Raw genomic sequence first — 18,470 nt, 5'->3', positions numbered from 1 at the left:
TGAGTTAAATGACTAAATCAGCTCTCGACCAATTCTTGGCTCACTTTAGGTCCCGGTTTAGTACTAGCAATTGAAATCTTCAGCTTCATTAAACCAACAACACACACGACAAGATAAGACCAGGAAGTACGTAACCAAACCTCACTTTAATAAGTGTTGGTCCATTTATCGGCCTCGGTTTTCTCGTCTCCACACTCCAATTAAACGGCACGATAGAGAGAAGAGAAGACTTATCGAGAGGAGCTTCCAAGAATGTCGATGCTAATGGCAGCCAAAACCACTTCCCTCTGCAGCACTTTAAACCTGACGGCTTCACCAAGAATCCGAACCACGAATCCTCGCGCGGCGAGATCGGTGAATCCGACGGCGAGAATCCAAACACGCATTCATCGTTTGATTGAAGACCAAGGCATTATCCTCATGCCTGGATGCTACGACGCCTTATCGGCCGCCATCGTCCAGCAAACCGGATTCTCCGCCGGTTTCATATCCGGTTATGCACTCTCCGCTTCTCTTTTGGGAAAACCCGATTTCGGTTTGCTAACGTGCGCCAGTGACTCTCTCTCTCACTATCTTTCTTTTATTCGTTTTTTGTTTCTATGCTGCCGTTTTATTTGTTTTTCTTTTGTCGTTTTAGACCCCCGGAGATGGCTGCGACGGCAAGGTCCGTGTGTGCTTCCGCTCCAAATATACCCATCATTGCAGATGCCGGTAAAGTTTCTAATTTTGGAGTAAAGTTTCGAATTTTACTGTAAAGTTTAGAATTTGGTAGTAAACTCAATCAAAATCGGTAAACAAATTAAGACATAACAGAAGCGTATTGTTTCTTTGATTAGAGCATGACTGAGATGAAATGAAACTATCCATAGCTCTTTCAGAAAAGGGAGTTCTTGGTCATGTATCCATAGCTCTTATCTTAGGAATCTGATCTGTTTCAGATACTGGTGGAGGAAATGCGCTAAACGTTCAAAGAACTATAAAGGATTTGATCGCAGCTGGTGCTGCTGGTTGCTTCCTTGAGGTAAATTCTGACTCTGATTCGTTGATGAATTTCTCTATCTCATAACTGTTCAAGGCTCTTGACTACTCCACAAGTAAACCTTTTTAAAATCAGATAGAGCATTTATTAGTCTTGTGTACTGCATTTTACATGTTCATTTAACATTTTGTTTGGTTATTCTTCGTAGGACCAAGCGTGGCCAAAGAAATGCGGTGAGTGTGTCATACTCTTCGGTTTCTTCATATTCGAAGTCACTGTTCAAATGTTATTCATAGTCACTCATTGGATACACTTTATGGTCTGGATGTCTTTTCGTGTAGGTCATATGCGAGGCAAACAGGTTATATCAGCAGAAGAACACGCTGCCAAGATAGCATCAGCCAGAGACGCTATCGGAGATTCTGACTTCTTCCTTGTCGCTAGAACAGACGCACGTGCTACTTCTGCTAAATCAGGGCTTGAAGACGCCATTGCGCGTGTTAATCTCTACATGGAGGTACCAAATTATGATAAAGTAATTAAAAAACAGAAATGGTATCAAATGTAATAAATATATTTGTCTTAATTGTGAAGGCGGGAGCGGATGCTTCCTTTGTGGAGGCACCAAGAGACGATGATGAGCTCAAGGAAATTGGAAAGCGCACAAAGGGTTTCAGAGTTTGCAACATGATTGAAGGCGGAGTCACGCCATTGCACACCCCTGAGGAGCTTAAAGAAATGGGATTTCACTTGATTGTTCACCCGTTGACAGCACTCTATGCATCCACTCGAGCTCTGGTCGATGTTCTCAAGACTCTTAAAGAAAAAGGAACCACGCGAGATCACTTGCAAAAGATGGCTACTTTTGAGGAATTCAACAGCTTGGTGGATTTAGAGTCATGGTTTGAGCTCGAAGCTCGCTACTCAAACCTGAGGAACGCTCTTGGGACGACAACAAAATCATGAAGAGGCTGCTCCTACAGAGACCCAAGCCTTTTTTTTTTTTTTTTTTTCTCAAATCTCTCGCAAGCGTCTTTTGTTTGCTAATTTTTCAGACGATTATTTGAGCAATTGGCTCATCAATAATGTAACTTTTGCAGTCGTATAGAAATTCGTATTTCCACTTATAATGAACATTGTCCTGAGCAAAAAACAAAAAAACAAAAGTGATCTCCATGCTTGTTTGATTATTGAAAATAAAAATGTAAAATTGAAAATCAGCTTAAAAACTGAAAATCTTTTCAAAAGTTGTTTCGCCAACCACATAAGTCAAAGCAACATAATATTGGGCTTGGACAATGGTAAGTATAGGCCCAAAAGTAAGCCAAGCCCACGAAAGGGTTTTATGTGTCGTTAAACCCTAAACCTAACTTACCTAAAAACTCATCACGGGTGAGTTAGTCATCTTCTTCGTTAACAAACCCTAAAGTTTGGGGATTCGCTGCAGATCCTCAGAAGCGGCGCTGATCTCTCCGGTAACTCAGATTTACCATGGTTGAAGGAAAAGGGTTCCTTGTGAGCTCAATTACTGAGCTTCACCGGAAAGAGAAACAGAAGAAGAAAGGAAAATCTGGAGGATTCGAGTCTCTAAACCTTGGTCCTAATGTCTTCAATGCAATCAAGAAGAAAGGGTACAAAGTTCCTACACCAATCCAGCGGAAGACGATGCCGCTCATCCTCTCCGGCGTCGACGTCGTCGCCATGGCTCGAACCGGTTCCGGAAAAACCGCAGCTTTTCTTATCCCTATGCTTGAGAAGCTCAAGCAACACGTGCCTCAAGGAGGTGTTAGGGCGCTCATCTTGTCTCCTACTCGTGACTTAGCCGAGCAGACTCTGAAGTTCGCTAAGGAACTCGGAAAGTTTACAGGTTGAGTTTTCGTATTTTCAGAAACTTCTGCACTGATGGAGTTATGATTGTGTTTATGGTGTCTGAAGAATTCGACTTTAACCTAATTTCAGTTTTTTAAAAACATTTGTTTCAATTCTGTTTTAAACAACTTTTGATTCCTTTATTGTTTCAGATCTTCGTGTTACCTTACTGGTTGGTGGTGATAGCATGCAAGAGCAGTTTGAAGAGTTGACAAAGAGCCCTGATGTGATTATTGCAACGCCTGGGAGACTTATGCATCTTTTGGAGGAGGTAGATGATATGTCACTTAGGACGGTTGAGTATGTGGTTTTCGATGAGGCAGACAGTCTGTTTGGTATGGGTTTTGCCGAGCAGTTGCATCAGATCTTAGGTCAGTTAGGTGAGAACAGGCAGACTTTGCTTTTTAGTGCTACCTTACCAAGTGCACTTGCAGAGTTTGCAAAGGCTGGTTTGCGTGAGCCTCAGCTTGTTCGGTTAGATGTTGAGAACAAGATTAGCCCGGACTTGAAGCTTTTTTTTTTCCAATTTCCTTTTGCGAAGTGACATACAGACATCCCTGGCCATCGGAGGTGGCATTGCATGAATCATAATCATCTTATTTTTCTTCAACGTTCAACAATACAGAAAAGAGATGGTGGCTTGATTAATAATAATGTCAACAATGTTTTTTTGAAATGGAATAATCAAAAAGGAGGCATTGAGATGAATGAATGATATAAAGCACTGAGTGGACAGTTAAAAAGAGAGAGTGAAAGTGTGGTAGCTCCCGCTAAAAAGCGGCGCAAATTAGTTTTATTATAAAAAAAAATTTGCATAACTGTAAAGACATCTCTTTTTTTCCTTCTTCAAGCAGATCACACACCGTCTCTTGTGTCCAACTTCTTCTTCCCCACATCTCCTAAAAGCTTCACTCACAGACACCAAACTAACCTTTCTTTTCTTATCTACACAAAAAGTCACACATCTTACTTTTTGGGATAACTCCTCAAATCTCTCTAGCTTTGATCCGATCATGGTGAAGGAAACAGTCTACTATGATGTTCTTGGTGTCACTCCCTCCGCTTCCGAGGAAGAGATTCGAAAGGCTTATTACATCAAGGTTGAGTTTTTTCTAAATTGATTTTGTTTTGAGTTTTGTTAGATCTGTGAGTTTTTCTCTGTTTTTGGGGGACTGACTCTTAAATCTTTAGGCAAGACAAGTTCATCCTGACAAGAATCAAGGTGATCCTCTGGCTGCTGAAAAGTTTCAGGCAAGTTCTTTATAATGTCATCCATTTTCTTGTTTTTTTGTTTTGTTTTGATTTTGATCAAATCAAGAGTTTTCTTCTTGGCTTTTGGCACAGGTTCTAGGTGAAGCTTACCAGGTTCTGAGTGATCCTGTTCATCGTGAAGCGTATGATCGTACTGGAAAATTCTCAGCTCCCAAGTAACGTTTTCTTCTTTCTTTTTTCCTCCTTTTCTTAATAAAAAAATGTCTTGTTTCTCTGAGAATCTCAAATGGTTTGATCAATCAGAGAAACGATGGTTGATCCAACGGCTGTTTTCGCTCTTCTTTTCGGAAGTGAACTATTCGAGGATTATATTGGTCACTTAGCTGTTGCATCAATCGCTTCCACTCAAATGGCTTCTGAAATAGAAAATCCTGATCAGTTTCATGACAAACTAAAGGCAACTCAAACTCATACATTATATAATTGTATATATCCATCTTCTGGTCTGGATCAGACATAAAGAACTATCTTTCTTCTTTATAGGCTGTTCAGAGAGAAAGAGAAGAAAACCTCGCTAGGTTTCTCAAAGATTTTCTAAGCCAATACGTCCATGGAGACAAAGAAGGTTTCATACACCGCGCTGAATCTGAAGCCAAGAGACTCTCTGATGCAGGCATTGTCTTCTTTCACTTGTTAGTTAATTACTCAAAACATTTCTTCGCATTCTGAAATTGAGTTCTTATAAATGAATTTGTTATAGCTTTTGGAGCGGATATGTTGCATACAATTGGATATGTATACACAAGACAAGCAGCTCAAGAGCTTGGGAAGAGAGCTCTTTACTTGGGAGTTCCTTTTGTAGCGGAATGGGTTAGGAACAAAGGACATTCTTGGAAATCACAGATCAGTGCAGCCAAAGGTGCTTTTCAGTTACTTCAGCTCCAAGAAATGAGTAACCGGAGATTCAAGAAAGACGGGACTAGTCCAGCGAATGAGTTGGAATCTCATATTCAGACAAACAAAGAAACACTGATGGGATCTCTGTGGAAACTCAATGTGGTTGACATTGAAATGACTCTGTTACACGTGTGTCAAATGGTGAGTTCTTTTAAATCTTATGTTGTGTATTGTTGTCGGATCTCAAGACACAAGATATGATGATTCTTAAAACAATGGTTAGGTCTTGCGCGATAACAACTTGAGAAAAGAGGAGCTTAAATCTCGAGCATTGGCTCTCAAGATTCTTGGGAAGATATTCCAGGTTCTTTTAATAATACCATAAATAGTATTCATATTATCTGATCTTCTTTTGTTTCTTGTGCTGATTCAATATTGTTGTGGTTTGTATAGCAAGAAAAGCAATCGAGGAACGGTGCAACATCAAGAAGAGAAGATGAAGACAGCAGCGACGGCGATGACAGTAGCAGCGATGACGATTCTTCACAACCACTTTCATACAGAACTCCTCTGCTCACTCAGGTAGAATTCTGAATTTTAAACTCATTCGATGATGATACTGTTAAAAGATTCTTGACTGAACATTTTTTTACAGGGCATTGGTAGACTCTTCAGATGTCTCTGCAATCCCGCATTTGATGTAGACGATGATGAAATTGTATACAAAGGCAAATGATCAAACACAACACATTCTCATTGCAAGATGGTCTCACATGTGAATGTGATTGCAGCCACTAAGTTATTTATTCTTCATATATATAATATATAATATATATTTGTAATGATGATGATTGATGGATCAAACTTCACAAATCGTTAAAATAAGTACAAAAGCGGAGAGAAAAGAAAATCCGCTGTTTGTAATCATTACAAGATTGCTATAATGTTTTGTTGGAATATTCCGTTCTATTGGTGTTATTCATACTCAAATTGAGTAGTACACAATCATCACAACCATGAAGGGCCACTGATCGCTGACAAATCTTTTTACTCACCAAAATAGAGCTTAAAATCTCATTCATATCTGTCTGAAACCTCAAGTCCACCTCTTCAATATCTTCGTCAATAGTTTCAGCACATGATTTCCTCTCAGCTATCTTTTCGTCCGCGGCCTTTGTCTTCTCTTTCGCAACCGTTTCTTGTCTATGCTGCTCGAGAATCTTGCGTTCCAACTCAACCACTTCATCTTCAAACCGTGATCCGTGACAGAGGCGGTGTAACGTGGGGCTTCTTTACCTAGAACAATAATGGGATAAAATGAAGACATTTTAGTACTGTTTTGAGTGCCTCAATCGATTTACATGTCATCCAAATACAATAACCTCTTGCAGAGAAGACATGTGAATAAAAAAACGGAAGGTGTAAAAACAGTACCAGAGAAAGTGATGGTGACCTTTAACGGATTTGTGTGGTTGGTATGATGTTGACCTTTTCCCGATTATTAGAGAAAGTGAAAAGCCTGCAACTAGCAACTATATAGCACCATTGATTCCTTTGCCGAGCTAGAGCCTCTGCCTCGTCTAATAATGTATAGATCATGTAGAGCACGATGCGATAAGTCGGCTGGAGAAAGGATCAGAAGCAAAGAATCACTATATGTACCAAAATGAAGTTTTATTTTGTGAAGAAGTTCAGCTTAACTTACCTATCAATTCACAGCATAGCAGATAACTGACTAAATCTTCCGAGATCGACAAATATGACAATATGACCCGACCTACGTTCATCAAACTTCAAGTGACTGAAAGTTTTATATTATTTTGTTGCAATCATCCCAATCCCAGTGCATTTCCTGTTACTCAAACTTGACTTCTTGTTTTGCTTCAATTGGGTGTTATTCACACTCAAATGAGTATTCAACAATCAGCCCAACTAGAACCTGGATTCTTTTTCACATGCTTCTCTCTCATCAGCTTTCTTACAAGCGCCGAGCTTTCCCAATCTCCAGAGGTTGCGAATATGGCGGACAACTGCACATAAGCAACTGAGTTCTCAGGTTCGAGCTCTAAAATCTTCTCAGCAACTTTCTTTCCCATGGCTTTATATCCATTCGCTACGCATCCTCTTAGAACAGACGACCACATGCTTGCATCCGCATCGAATGGCATCTCTTCTAAAAAATCTAAGGCTTCTTCCAAATAACCAGCACGAGCCAAAAGGTCGACCATACATGAAAAGTGCTCTCTATCTGGAACAAAACCATTATCCAACTTCATTGCCTCAAACAGTTTCTTTCCTTCTTCCACTAAACCACAGTAATTACAAGCAGTTAGAACGCCCATAAAGGTGATCTTAGTGGGTCTCATACCAGCAACATTCATTTTCTTGAACAATTCAACCGCTTCCAATCCATGACCATTCGTAGCATAACCTGATATCATTGAGTTCCATGGTACTTCATCTGACTTCACCATTGTATCAAATACTCTCCTGCCATACTTAACGGCTACGGAGACCGAAGACGGCGTGAAGCGGTGGCGGAAGATGCCGCAGAAGAATGGAGGATACAGAGGGGTGAGGAAACGGCCGTGGGGGAGATGGTCGGCGGAGATAAGAGACAGGATAGGGCGGTGCAGGCATTGGTTAGGAACGTTCGACACGGCGGAAGAGGCGGCGCGTGCGTATGACGCGGCAGCGATGAGGCTTAGAGGAACGAAAGCCAAGACCAATTTCGTGGTTTCTCCGTTCTTTCCGGAGGAGATAGCTCAGACTCAGTCCTCTACGACGGAGGAGGATATGAGGAGGAAGAAGAAGAGGGTGAATGTGAGGAAGTGTGTTAAAGTCACATCGGTTGCACAATTGTTCAGTGATACCTTAACTTCTTCTAGTCACAATGGAAATGTGATTACTCCTTTTAATAATTTTGAAAAAATGGGCTTTCATCAGCTTGATTTGAAGCTGGGGTTAGGATTCTTTAGTAACTGCTAGTTAACTTAATGTGTAACAGTTCAGTTGTTTGATGATCAGCACTGTTTTCTTTTTTTTTTTGCTGGATTATTTTATGTGCATGGATCTATATGAAGTGCTTTTGTTCTTTTTAATCGTTGGTGAGACGAAGAGAACATAATCTTTGGTCTGTTGGACATAAATCTCAACATGTAGTTGTTTTTATACAATACCCGTTTGTTTTACTTTTGGAATTTGACTATTCATCGCTGTAGTAGAATTAAATGAAACTGGCGCTTAAGTTTCAGAGTCTATATAAAATATGAACTGTTGGGTCAGATAGAGGTAGTTGTTAAAATAGGATGTAGAAGCTGTGTACATAAGTCATGGGATAAGTGTAGCATTTTTATGAATAGTTAAATATTGATCTTGTTTGTGCAGATGATCTTAGGATTTAGCTGTTAGCTTAGCTGAAACTAAAATCTACAAAAGCTGAGCAAGTAACACAGACATATACACGTGTGTACAATGTGTGTATCACTGTGTGATCCACTGAACATTTTGTTAAGATGTTCATTTGTCTTGGGTTATGAGAAAGTTCTCTCCATGAAACCTGGGGGAAAGTTATTTGAAAAGTTTCCTTAATTTGTCTTTAAAAGTTACTCAAACACTTTTTTTCATTGATATGAGATCTACTGCCAATTTTATTTTTTTATCAAAATGAGGTTAAAATGGGAAACTGGACAGTTCCAAAAAAAAAAAAAAAAAAAAAAAAAAAAAATGGGAAACTGAGTAGTAGACATGCTTAAGCCAACGATAACACATGTTTTATCATCAATGGCCGATAAAGTGGTATGAGAACTGGTTAGAATTAGGCCTGGGCATAAAACCCGGATCCGAATATCCGAACCGGAACCGAACCGAAATGGAGGTACCGAATCCGAACCGAAATTTTTAAAAATATCCAATGGATCTTAAACTCTTGTACCCGAAGAACCGGAACCGAACTAGTACCAAACCGAGAACCGATTGAATACCCGAATTATCTAAAGTATAATTTTATATCGCTCTAAATATTAGTTATTTATTTTATATTTTTGATATTTGGTATATATTTCTGGTTTTACAGATATATTTTCTTTACTTTTGGGACTTTTGGGTATATTTTTAAGTTTGATATATATATTTTTGAATTTTTTGATATAATTTATATTAAAAAAAAATTGAATCGAATTAAAAATTTGAAGCAAAAGATCCGGATCCGATTATCCGAACCGGAACCGAACCGAAATAAAAGTACCGAACCCGAACCGAAATTTATAAAAATACCCGATGGATCCTAACCCTCTCTACCCGAAATATCCGGAACCGATTGGTTCCGAACCGAAACCGAACCGAATATCCGAATGCCCAGGCCTAGTTAGAATCCGACCCTAGATTAGTCGGATTGTAAATTGTGGAAACAATAAAATACATGTGTTGTGTAGGTATATTTATGTAACGGCATGTATAATTTCTATGGAAACCTATAAAGTTTAAGACCAAAAAATAATAAAAAAAAAACCTATAAAGTTATATTATTAAATCAATATTTGCGCATAATGTATGTATGTATGTATAGTATGCATTACATTGATATGATGATGATGCTTAAAATCTGTGAGATGTATGTGTATCATGCGATAAAAACACATTTCTATATCGCGAACTTTCTGGATTTCGATATTAATATCACGTAAGAATATATTTTAATTCGTTAATAAAAAAGAAAAGAAAATATATGGTACTTAAAGTATTGCCCGAAAAGAAAGATAAAGATAAAATTTCTTTGTCCACTCGCCTGGATTAGGTTAATGCATGGGTCCATCGTCAAACAAGTAAACTAATTTCCTGTTTTCCTAAGCTGTCGAAACTTGACAAAACTGTGAAGAATTCAATAATTTATTCAAGTGTCCAGTTGATTATTAGTTTTTCCGTTTTGAACTTTAGTCCATTTTATTATTGCCTTTGAGATTCATCCCGCGAGAAGGTCAGTCGCAAGTCTGTACGCGTGTCACTAGTCCGCATTTTGATCTTCACTCGTTAATTATCAAAATTCCAACAAGCCAACAAGTCCGTATTATTCTATATATTATCCTATTAGTTTATTTGACCTTGAGAAAGCAATAAGCACATACCGAACGACTAGGGTGCTTTCCATTTCCGTTATAAATTTAAATGAAAATGTGTTTCTGGATGCGATTTTGTTAGGGTTTTTTTTTTTTTTTGTCTTTCTTCTGTATATGAATAGTAAAACCATTTTAAAAGAATCAATATTTCGTTCAATTTTTATTAATAGTCTATGCGGTTCTTGCTTAAACCAAGAGCATTGAAAAAATTAATCGCCTATTTGGTTACGCTCATTTTATCGTCTTGAAATTAAACTCTCTTCGTAATTATGTTATTTTAATATACAGACCAATTCTGGAAGAAATATACTCGAGTAAACTAGAGTCAGATGACGCGTTTTACGTGATAAACCACTGTTATATCGTTCAAAAGATAAACATTAGTATTTGTTTTTGTCTTTTGAACCAAACTTACACAAAATACGTCATTGGTGTGACGTAAACCCGACGCAACGGTGTGACATAAAACTAACGCAACGGTGTGACGAACTATGAATCTAACCCACCAAAATATAAACTAATACAAGATATAGCAAATAGCCAAATACTAGTAGTTTGAAGATAAAACCCAATAAAAGGCAGAGGAAGTAACTGTCTCTTCACAGTGTGAACATAAGAAGCTTGAAAAAGTGCTTGTTCAAAGTGGAAAGGATTGTAATCAAAAGCAGCTGAAATATCGTCCAAGAACATAAAATTTCCAGGAGAAGACGGAGGAAACTGATACGCCCATAGCTGGTCATCATCCACCAAGAACTCGTTACTATCACATTCTAGGTTCATGATTTGGTCCGTGCCTTCGTCGTCTTCGATGGTAATGACTTGGTTGTCTACTGGAACGAGTTGAGGCATAACCAATTCCGACATGGGTTGGTCGATTTTGTCGAACCGGATCATCTTGGAACCGTTTGTGATATCGTCATTATGCTGCGAAAAAGCATCAACCTCACAGATGTGTTTTCCGACATAAGTTGTTCTGAACACCGAAGGAGTGTCTTGGATCTGCTGCACCCGCTTTGTAGCATTGCAGTTTCGGTCTTTGGCATAGGCACAACGATAGTAACACCTGTGAAAGATCCACACTCATTATTAGTTACCAAGATTCTTCAATTAATAAAACAAAGCATATCATAACAGAGCAATACTCTGTTTGTTTTGTTTTGTTTTGGGCTTAACCTTTGGTGGGAAGAAGTTTTGATTTTCTTTTGTCCGTACTTCCTCCAAGAAAAACCGTCGTTGAGGAGCGGAGTTGGTGAATCATCTATGTAGTGCTCTAAACCGTTTTCCCCATTGCTCGTTCTGCAACATGGAATATTAGAAACGATTAGCTCAAACATCCCTTAATCATCAACAAGTATTGATTTTTTCTTTCGTCAATTACTTTTTCGGCGATTTTCGAGCAACGGGAGCTGCCTTGTTCTGAGAAGACTCACGGTGTGGTTGGGGGTTAGAAGAAGTGACGTTTGTAAAAAGAGAAAGAGCAAAGGAAAAGGAATCAAGAACGGTATCAAAGAGAGGCTCGGTGGGAACTGAGCCTGTCCTCGAGTGTTCGAGCACCGTCTTCAAGCGAGTAGCGCTTTCTTGGCCACGAAGCAGCGCCTCAACCGCCTTGTCAACACCGTGAAACATTTTTCTTTGGAGTTGTGGAGGACTCTTAAGGCTTAAGGAGCAAGAAGAGTTTTGTTTCTAAAGTTGTACTTTGTTATTTTGGAAGGCTCTATGGTTTTATATAGTGTTTGAAAAGGACGTGGATAATTCGGAAAAAGGGAGACTTTGAATAAATGGGAAACGGCGAATCATTGCGACGAATCTGCCTGCCTTTTTTTTTTTTTTGTGCACGACGAATCTGCCTGCCTATATTAACATTTGGTGGAGGAGGGTTTATGGTTGGTTTACTTTTCCTTTGCGTTTAGTTAGTCACTATAAAAATATAACTATTAAACCGTCGGCGACAAGAACCAATGACGCTCCATATCTATAATTTAACAATAAATATATCATACAAAAAGATACATGCTGTCAAGTGTCAACAAAAAGTATACACAGTTTATGAATTACAGTTTTAAGACCAATTCTTCGGTAAGATTTCTTTCCCACACAAAGATTTCCTCTAATTAGAATTGACAGAGAGAAATTTGAAAATCACTTAAAATTACTCAATTGTTGATGATGAATCCACATGTGTTTACGTATGTATAACATAGTATAAGTTTGAGACAACACTAATATAAAGCCGATTAAATTTAACTTGGTTAACAACAGTAAATTGTTTTAACCGAATGAGACCGGGCGTATGCAAATTGTCCAATTTTTTCTTAAAAACAGCCAAGTTTTTTTTTTTTTTTTTTTTTTTTTGAAACTTAATAACAGCCAAGTTGAGTAAATAATTGATATGTTTCGACTGTTCATAGTATATGTAAAACTTTTTCATAAAAACGAGCCGCATACGGTCCATTCATTTTTATTAATTTGTAGATAAATAACTTAAAGTAAATAAATCTATAATGTTGCATGAGAATAAATTGGCGGTGGTTGACAAAAAAAAATAAAAAAAAAAATTGGCGGTTTATCCTTCCAGCAATTTTTTTTTTTTTTTTTGTAACTCATCCTTCCAGCAATTAGATCTCGCTTTTTCCATTCTCCGTGTGCATGGAAAATTAGGGCAGCTCCATCATCCCTGAGAACCCGAAAAAAAAAAAAGAATTCTCAAAATTTTTAAACTAATATTTCAATATATTTTGATTAAAATAAATTAAAATTTTTTCTTGAATCAGGTGGGAGGAGATGGGTTCTGTGAGTTTCTTGGGAGTTCTCTCTCTTTCCTACTTTCTTCCTTTTTTAATATTCTTTAATCTCTAGATACTCCTCCACATTGTCCACAACTCTGAGATGGAGTTGGTCTTTACATATACCTTTTGTATTTGAAAGAGTGAAGAGTCAAAATTTACGCGGGCCCCACCTTTTTTTCTTCTTGCCTACATTTTCTCTTGTGCATGGGAGGACCCTACTACCTTTCTTGTTGTTTTAAGAAAAGATTTCTTAATCGTTACATTTACATATATATGCTAATTTTTGTTTGCATGGTTTGATAATATAATAAAGAAATAAGGATAATGTTTGTCAGAAATTTAAATAAGTTTAGGTTCGCGAAAGCAGACAGTCCCCAACCTCCACAACTGGGCATCGCTAATCCTTTATTTAAAATCTAAGACAACCTATTTGTTTTGTTTTTTGTGGAAGAACACGTGTTTATAAAACTTCAAAAAAGAAAAAGAACACTTGTTTTATCCCTAGGAAAAAAAGTTAAGATTTGACACAAATTGTAAATGAAGTTTCTGAGAAAATGCTTGTTTCAGTGAAAGAAGACATGTTATGAAATAAATTAATTTCTGATAATGATCGTCTGTTCTAATACCACAAAAGGATCAGAGAAAGCTTTTACGGTGTATTCACCGATTTATTTTTGTGGGATTTATAAAGAGTCATTTTCTTTAAGCCTACAAGTGTATTTTCACAAATATTTTCGTACTATATTTTTTTGGATATTTGTTATAAAAAAAACAATGACGTAAATAAAATAAAAATTGATAAAATGAGACGAAAGATAACGACCCAAATAAAAGTTTGATTCCTTAGTAGACATTCTTGGCTAATCAATAAGCACCACGTTGGCTTTGATTTGGCAGCATTAAGAGTGTGACGTGGTGGCTTTAGTGGCTTTTACGGATAACATGATCTGACATGTACACATATGACATATGTATGTGCGCGTTTGATCGTGGAAATTGCTCGGACTCTATATACCCCATCATCAGTTAATTAACTTTTAATAATCTTTTAATATACGTATTTTAACTACAGCATCTTTATGTTCCTTTAATTAATCGACTCTTAATCATCAAGGTCTGCCGTCTGTACAGTATCATAAGCAATGGTGTTTTCAACGTAGCAAAGAACATATACTATTTTTTTCTCTAAGAATGATTATCCATTTTGTCACTTCGTAAGTATGAAACAGCCTTGGAACGAAAAAATCAAAGACTGAGAGATCATCCGTTCTCTGAATCTTCCAAACAGTCCTTTAGATGATATAGTCGATCAGGTAACTATCATGTATACGTCTCTGTTTTTTCTTAGGTATGAAGCACCTCGTGGTTATAGATAAAGCTGATTCTGATATTCTTTCTTTAATTTGGCATTGGTTGATCTCAGGTGAGAAAAACGCAGATGACATTTTATTTTACAAGTAGAGAAAACGAATCAACCAAATTATAAGGTGAATGTAGATATGCAAGCAAATGGATGTATAAACCCACAAAGAGATAGACATTATCATCTCTTTAACCCACAATATATATGTGGAGCCAAAATGGAATTAAAAGTCATTTAACTCTTTGCATGACTACCACACAAGCAAAACATTAAGCAAATAAGATGTCGTCACCATCTACGAAAAAAAAAGAAAAAACAAAAAGATGTCGTCACCATCTGAATAAAGACCTAGCTAGCTGGACATAATGGTGGACTTTCACATCTTAAAACACTTGATTTCAAGGGACATATGCCCTGGCGTTCCATCCATTGTTCTCCTTATGATAGCCCTGTAGTCTCGACCGACGGCACGGGTTTTGAAGGCAATGTAGAAGATTGCATTCTCCGCCAAGGCCTTCTTCTTCGACTCCACATGTTCTCTGGTTTGCACAATTATCTTTCTCAGCTCAAATGGCTGTGCCCACCTCAGATCTTTCTGCAAGACAACACCAAGAGATCGTTAACCTACACGAGTTCCCCATCTTAATTTGTTGATTTTGAGTCAAGTCCTTTTGCCTCACCAGGAAACTTCCACAGGTTGTAAAGAATCCAAGTTTTGCATAAAAATGAAGCCATTCCTTGTATTCTTCCGCCTCAGATTCTTTCATCTGCAAATCTCACGTCAACAACATATATATCACTTCTTTGTGATCATTTAAAGAGAAAACGCTTCTCTTAAGAACAAAAAGGGAGGGGGGCTGACCTCGTAGTATTGCAGATTATCACTGGCAGTTAGCGCATCCTCAGGGACCCAATCGGGCAGGTCATCTTTGAAGAAATCATCCACAGAAAGTCTGTCAAAGGCCGCACATAGATTGCCTTCCACCTCTGAGGACGTGACCAATAAAGATGGAATATATTAGACACACAAACAAAAAAAAAAAAAATATATGGAGAGAAGTTGGTTTGAGCACCCAAATTACAATATACCTGGAGTTTGCTGTGGCTTCAACCTGCAGAGAGTTGTAATCATAGTCGAGCAACGTTGTTTCTCAACCTCATCATACCGAACCCTAAATTCCAAGTCGAGAGTGGAATCGCGTATATGGCCAGAGATTATTCCAGTATCCTTGGGATCATTCATAAGTAAACCCCAAAATCGTAAGTTTGTTCCCTACAGTGTAAATTAATACAAAGTTCACTTAATATAGTAGACAGATCGAGAGAAGCAAGGGGAAAAAAAAAAGAAGAAGAGAGAGACTAATTTACGTTTTGCAGATTGTAGCAATGGAGTGCAACTTGACCAAGTAAGTCCTGATTGAGAGAGTCAAAATTGAATTCAAGGTTACTTAAAAAACAATTTAAAAAAAAAAAAAAATCAACCCCTCTGAATAAAGATAGTCAATATTCATGCAAAAAAAGAATTACCCGAGGCGGAATCTTGTCGTCTATGGGAAATCTTCGAAATTCCTGTAGCCTCGATGGTGGTGAATATTCAGGAATGGGGAAAACTTCTACGTAGGGAGAGCGTGGTACAGTGCCATCATCATGGTGTAATGGTTCAGAGGGCAAGTAGCATATTTGAGGTTCCAGCAGCGCCATTCTTGGAAAATCTCACCCAGCCCTAAATTCTGATGATCAAAGGATTAGATTCAATTGAAATCTTAATTCCAGAACCCTAAGTTTTTAAAACCGCAATTTTAAACATCTATGAGGATCAAATTCACCATGCATATATCAACAGATAGAACCCTAAACCCTAATTTCTCGGAATCTATCAAACCACAATCGTTGATTCCAGAGAGAATTGAATCGCAGTTATGGAAAGTGATTCGCCAAATTAGGGTGGGAATCGGCCTAAATCTAACTATCATGTAGAGTAAACAAGATGAATTTTATGGGTTTCATCAATTCAGCAGCAAAGATTCGATGAGCGAGAGAGACCCGATGAAGAACGAAACAACGTACCTTTTCTTCTCTGTCCCAGATTCGCCAAATCAGATTGGGTTTTTCTTAAATTTTACCTTAATAAAAGAAAAAAAAAACTTTGTTTTATATCTATACAACCGACAAAGTTATTGGGCTTTTTCTTTAACTCATAAAGCCCAATATTAATCGGGGAAGAGACAAAAATTGACTGGAATATATCTAAATGTCATAATTTTAAATCTCCCGTTTCCGACCCAAAAAAAGGAAATTTTTCTACAAGTTTTTATTAACAAAAAATTCAAATTAATACTATTAGATTAGAAACTTTTTTTAATAATTTTTCTATTATATAATTAACTGGATAAGTAAGTGAGTTTGAGTATCAATCTTTTTTGGATTGTAGTTTTTAGAAAAAAGCGTTTCTCATGGGTTATAGTTTGGTTTTTCCTTTTTACAAGTGTTATACGAAAAGAAAGAATGATACCACATTACTATAACATGAAGCATTTCTGTGGTTTGCGAGAGTGTCTCCCCTTTAATATACAATTCTGTGGTTTAATTAAGATGCTTTGGTATGGTTGGTAAATCATCATCGAATCCCTTAAAACAAAAAACATAAAAGAAGTATGACGTTTTAATGCAAATCTTGAAATCTCCCTCCCTACAAAGAGAGAGAGAGAGACTACGGGGGATTAAAATGGTTTGCACAATTATCTTTTAGAGTTGTGGAGAGCGATAAGAGTTTTGTTTCTAAAGTTGTACTTTGTTTTTTTTGAAGGCTCTATGGTTTTATATATAGTGTTTGGAAAGGACGTGGATAATTCGGGGAAAGGGAGACTTTGAATAACTGGGAAACGGCGAATCAGTGCGACGAATCTGCCCGCATATATTAACATTTTGGCGGAGGAAGGTTTATGGTTGGTTTACTTTGCGTTTAGTTAGTCACTATAAAATAAAACTATTAATCCGTTGGGCGGCGAGAAGAACTAATGACGCTCCATATCTATAATTTAACAATAAATATCATACAAAAAGATACATGCTGTTAACAAAAAAAAGTATACACAGTTTATGAATTACAGTTTTACTTTTAAGACCAATTTTTCGGTAAGATTTCCTCTAGTTTTCTCTTGCCCACACACAGATTACCTTTAATTAGAATTGACAGAGAGAACTTTGAAAATCACTTAAAATCACTAGATTGTTGATGATGAATCCACATGTGTTTATGTATGTATAACATAGTATAAGTTTGAGACAACACTAATATATAAAGCCGAATAAATTTAACTTAGTTAACAACAGTAAACTATTTTAACCGAATGAGACCGGCCGTATGCAAATTGTCCAATTTTTTCTTGATCACCGCCAAGTAGAATAAATAATTGATATGTTTCGACTGTTCATAGTATATGTAAACCTTTTTCATAAAAACGAGCCGCATACGGTCCATTCATTTTTATTAATTTGTAGATAAATAACTTAAAGTAAATAAATCTATAATGTTGCATGAGAATAAATTGGCGGTGTGGTTGACAAAAAAAAGAAGAAAAGAATAAATTGGCGGTTTATCCGTTCCAGCAATTAGATCGCGCTTTTCCACTCTCCGTGTGCATGGACAATTAGGGCAGCTCCATCATCCCTGAGAACCCGAAAAAAAAGAATTCTCAAAATTTTTAAAATAATATTTCAATATGTTTTGATTAAAATAAATGAAATTTTTTTCTTGAATCAATTCAGCCATTTAAATGTTGACAGGTGGGAGGAGAGGGGTTCTGTGAGTTTCTTGGGAGCTATGTAACAATTGCAATAACGTAGTGAATAATAGGTAAACTAGTGTTTTCAAAAGTTTGTAAATGAAAAAGACTTGTAAAATATGTGAATACACACCACCATTGGGATCCGAGTCACAGAGATATTTGTGAGGACCATCGCTACTAAAATCTTTGACCACAGATAGGAGAAGACAAACATTTTAAGTAAACTAGAGTTTTCAAAAGTTTGTAAAGGAAAAGACTTGTAAAGGAGACATATCAGGATATAGAAAAATATTGGAAACAGCTGCAGATCGAATAAATTACCATCTCAGAAGTCTGGGTCGGCAAGAAAAGCTGTGAAGAATTAAATTAAAAACTTTGTTTTTAAGGGGATTTCAAATATAACTGAAAAAAAAAATGATTGATTCTTCTCAACATGAGCCAAGAAATCATACAATTTAGCAT

The 18,470-nt window shown here is 37.1% G+C and overlaps 6 protein-coding genes across 6 annotated transcripts; 4 read left to right on the top strand and 2 right to left on the bottom strand.

Annotated features, from left to right (window-relative positions):
* The first annotated feature begins 168 nt into the window (after nucleotides 1-168).
* Nucleotides 169-2,097, top strand: LOC18022027 (carboxyvinyl-carboxyphosphonate phosphorylmutase, chloroplastic). Its single transcript, XM_006405034.2, has 6 exons — nucleotides 169-545; nucleotides 638-711; nucleotides 939-1,021; nucleotides 1,188-1,212; nucleotides 1,321-1,496; nucleotides 1,574-2,097. The coding sequence occupies exons 1-6, from the start codon at nucleotides 253-255 to the stop codon at nucleotides 1,943-1,945; spliced, it is 1,023 nt and encodes a 340-aa protein (XP_006405097.1). The 5' UTR covers nucleotides 169-252; the 3' UTR covers nucleotides 1,946-2,097.
* A 267-nt stretch (nucleotides 2,098-2,364) lies between these two features.
* On the top strand, nucleotides 2,365-3,517 carry LOC18022026 (putative DEAD-box ATP-dependent RNA helicase 29). The gene is made up of 2 exons (XM_006405033.2): nucleotides 2,365-2,846; nucleotides 3,001-3,517. Exons 1-2 carry the CDS (start codon nucleotides 2,471-2,473, stop codon nucleotides 3,390-3,392), a joined length of 768 nt encoding a protein of 255 aa, XP_006405096.1. The 5' UTR covers nucleotides 2,365-2,470; the 3' UTR covers nucleotides 3,393-3,517.
* A 197-nt stretch (nucleotides 3,518-3,714) lies between these two features.
* LOC18022025 (chaperone protein dnaJ 10) lies at nucleotides 3,715-5,808 on the top strand. Its single transcript, XM_006405032.2, has 9 exons — nucleotides 3,715-3,948; nucleotides 4,040-4,099; nucleotides 4,193-4,275; nucleotides 4,364-4,517; nucleotides 4,604-4,733; nucleotides 4,821-5,158; nucleotides 5,241-5,321; nucleotides 5,411-5,539; nucleotides 5,613-5,808. The coding sequence occupies exons 1-9, from the start codon at nucleotides 3,862-3,864 to the stop codon at nucleotides 5,691-5,693; spliced, it is 1,143 nt and encodes a 380-aa protein (XP_006405095.1). The 5' UTR covers nucleotides 3,715-3,861; the 3' UTR covers nucleotides 5,694-5,808.
* Nucleotides 5,809-7,368: 1,560 nt separating this feature from the next.
* On the top strand, nucleotides 7,369-7,945 carry LOC18022023 (ethylene-responsive transcription factor ERF084). Its single transcript, XM_006405030.2, has 2 exons — nucleotides 7,369-7,378; nucleotides 7,479-7,945. The coding sequence occupies exons 1-2, from the start codon at nucleotides 7,369-7,371 to the stop codon at nucleotides 7,943-7,945; spliced, it is 477 nt and encodes a 158-aa protein (XP_006405093.2).
* Nucleotides 7,946-10,495: 2,550 nt separating this feature from the next.
* On the bottom strand, nucleotides 10,496-11,697 carry LOC18022022 (probable WRKY transcription factor 64). The gene is made up of 3 exons (XM_006405029.2): nucleotides 11,450-11,697; nucleotides 11,245-11,367; nucleotides 10,496-11,134 (listed from the first exon to the last, which is right to left on the bottom strand). Exons 1-3 carry the CDS (start codon nucleotides 11,695-11,697, stop codon nucleotides 10,561-10,563), a joined length of 945 nt encoding a protein of 314 aa, XP_006405092.1. The 3' UTR covers nucleotides 10,496-10,560.
* A 2,658-nt stretch (nucleotides 11,698-14,355) lies between these two features.
* On the bottom strand, nucleotides 14,356-16,343 carry LOC18022021 (UPF0725 protein At4g29550). Its single transcript, XM_006405028.2, has 7 exons — nucleotides 16,288-16,343; nucleotides 15,748-15,950; nucleotides 15,589-15,633; nucleotides 15,310-15,493; nucleotides 15,083-15,207; nucleotides 14,901-14,987; nucleotides 14,356-14,815 (listed from the first exon to the last, which is right to left on the bottom strand). The coding sequence occupies exons 2-7, from the start codon at nucleotides 15,919-15,921 to the stop codon at nucleotides 14,597-14,599; spliced, it is 834 nt and encodes a 277-aa protein (XP_006405091.1). The 5' UTR covers nucleotides 15,922-15,950; nucleotides 16,288-16,343; the 3' UTR covers nucleotides 14,356-14,596.
* Nucleotides 16,344-18,470: the final 2,127 nt, after the last annotated feature.

This window comes from Eutrema salsugineum, unplaced genomic scaffold (assembly GCF_000478725.1).
Source record: "Eutrema salsugineum unplaced genomic scaffold, Eutsalg1_0 scaffold_15, whole genome shotgun sequence".
Taxonomy (NCBI): domain Eukaryota; kingdom Viridiplantae; phylum Streptophyta; class Magnoliopsida; order Brassicales; family Brassicaceae; genus Eutrema; species Eutrema salsugineum.
This window is presented reverse-complemented; position numbering and strand designations above follow the sequence as displayed.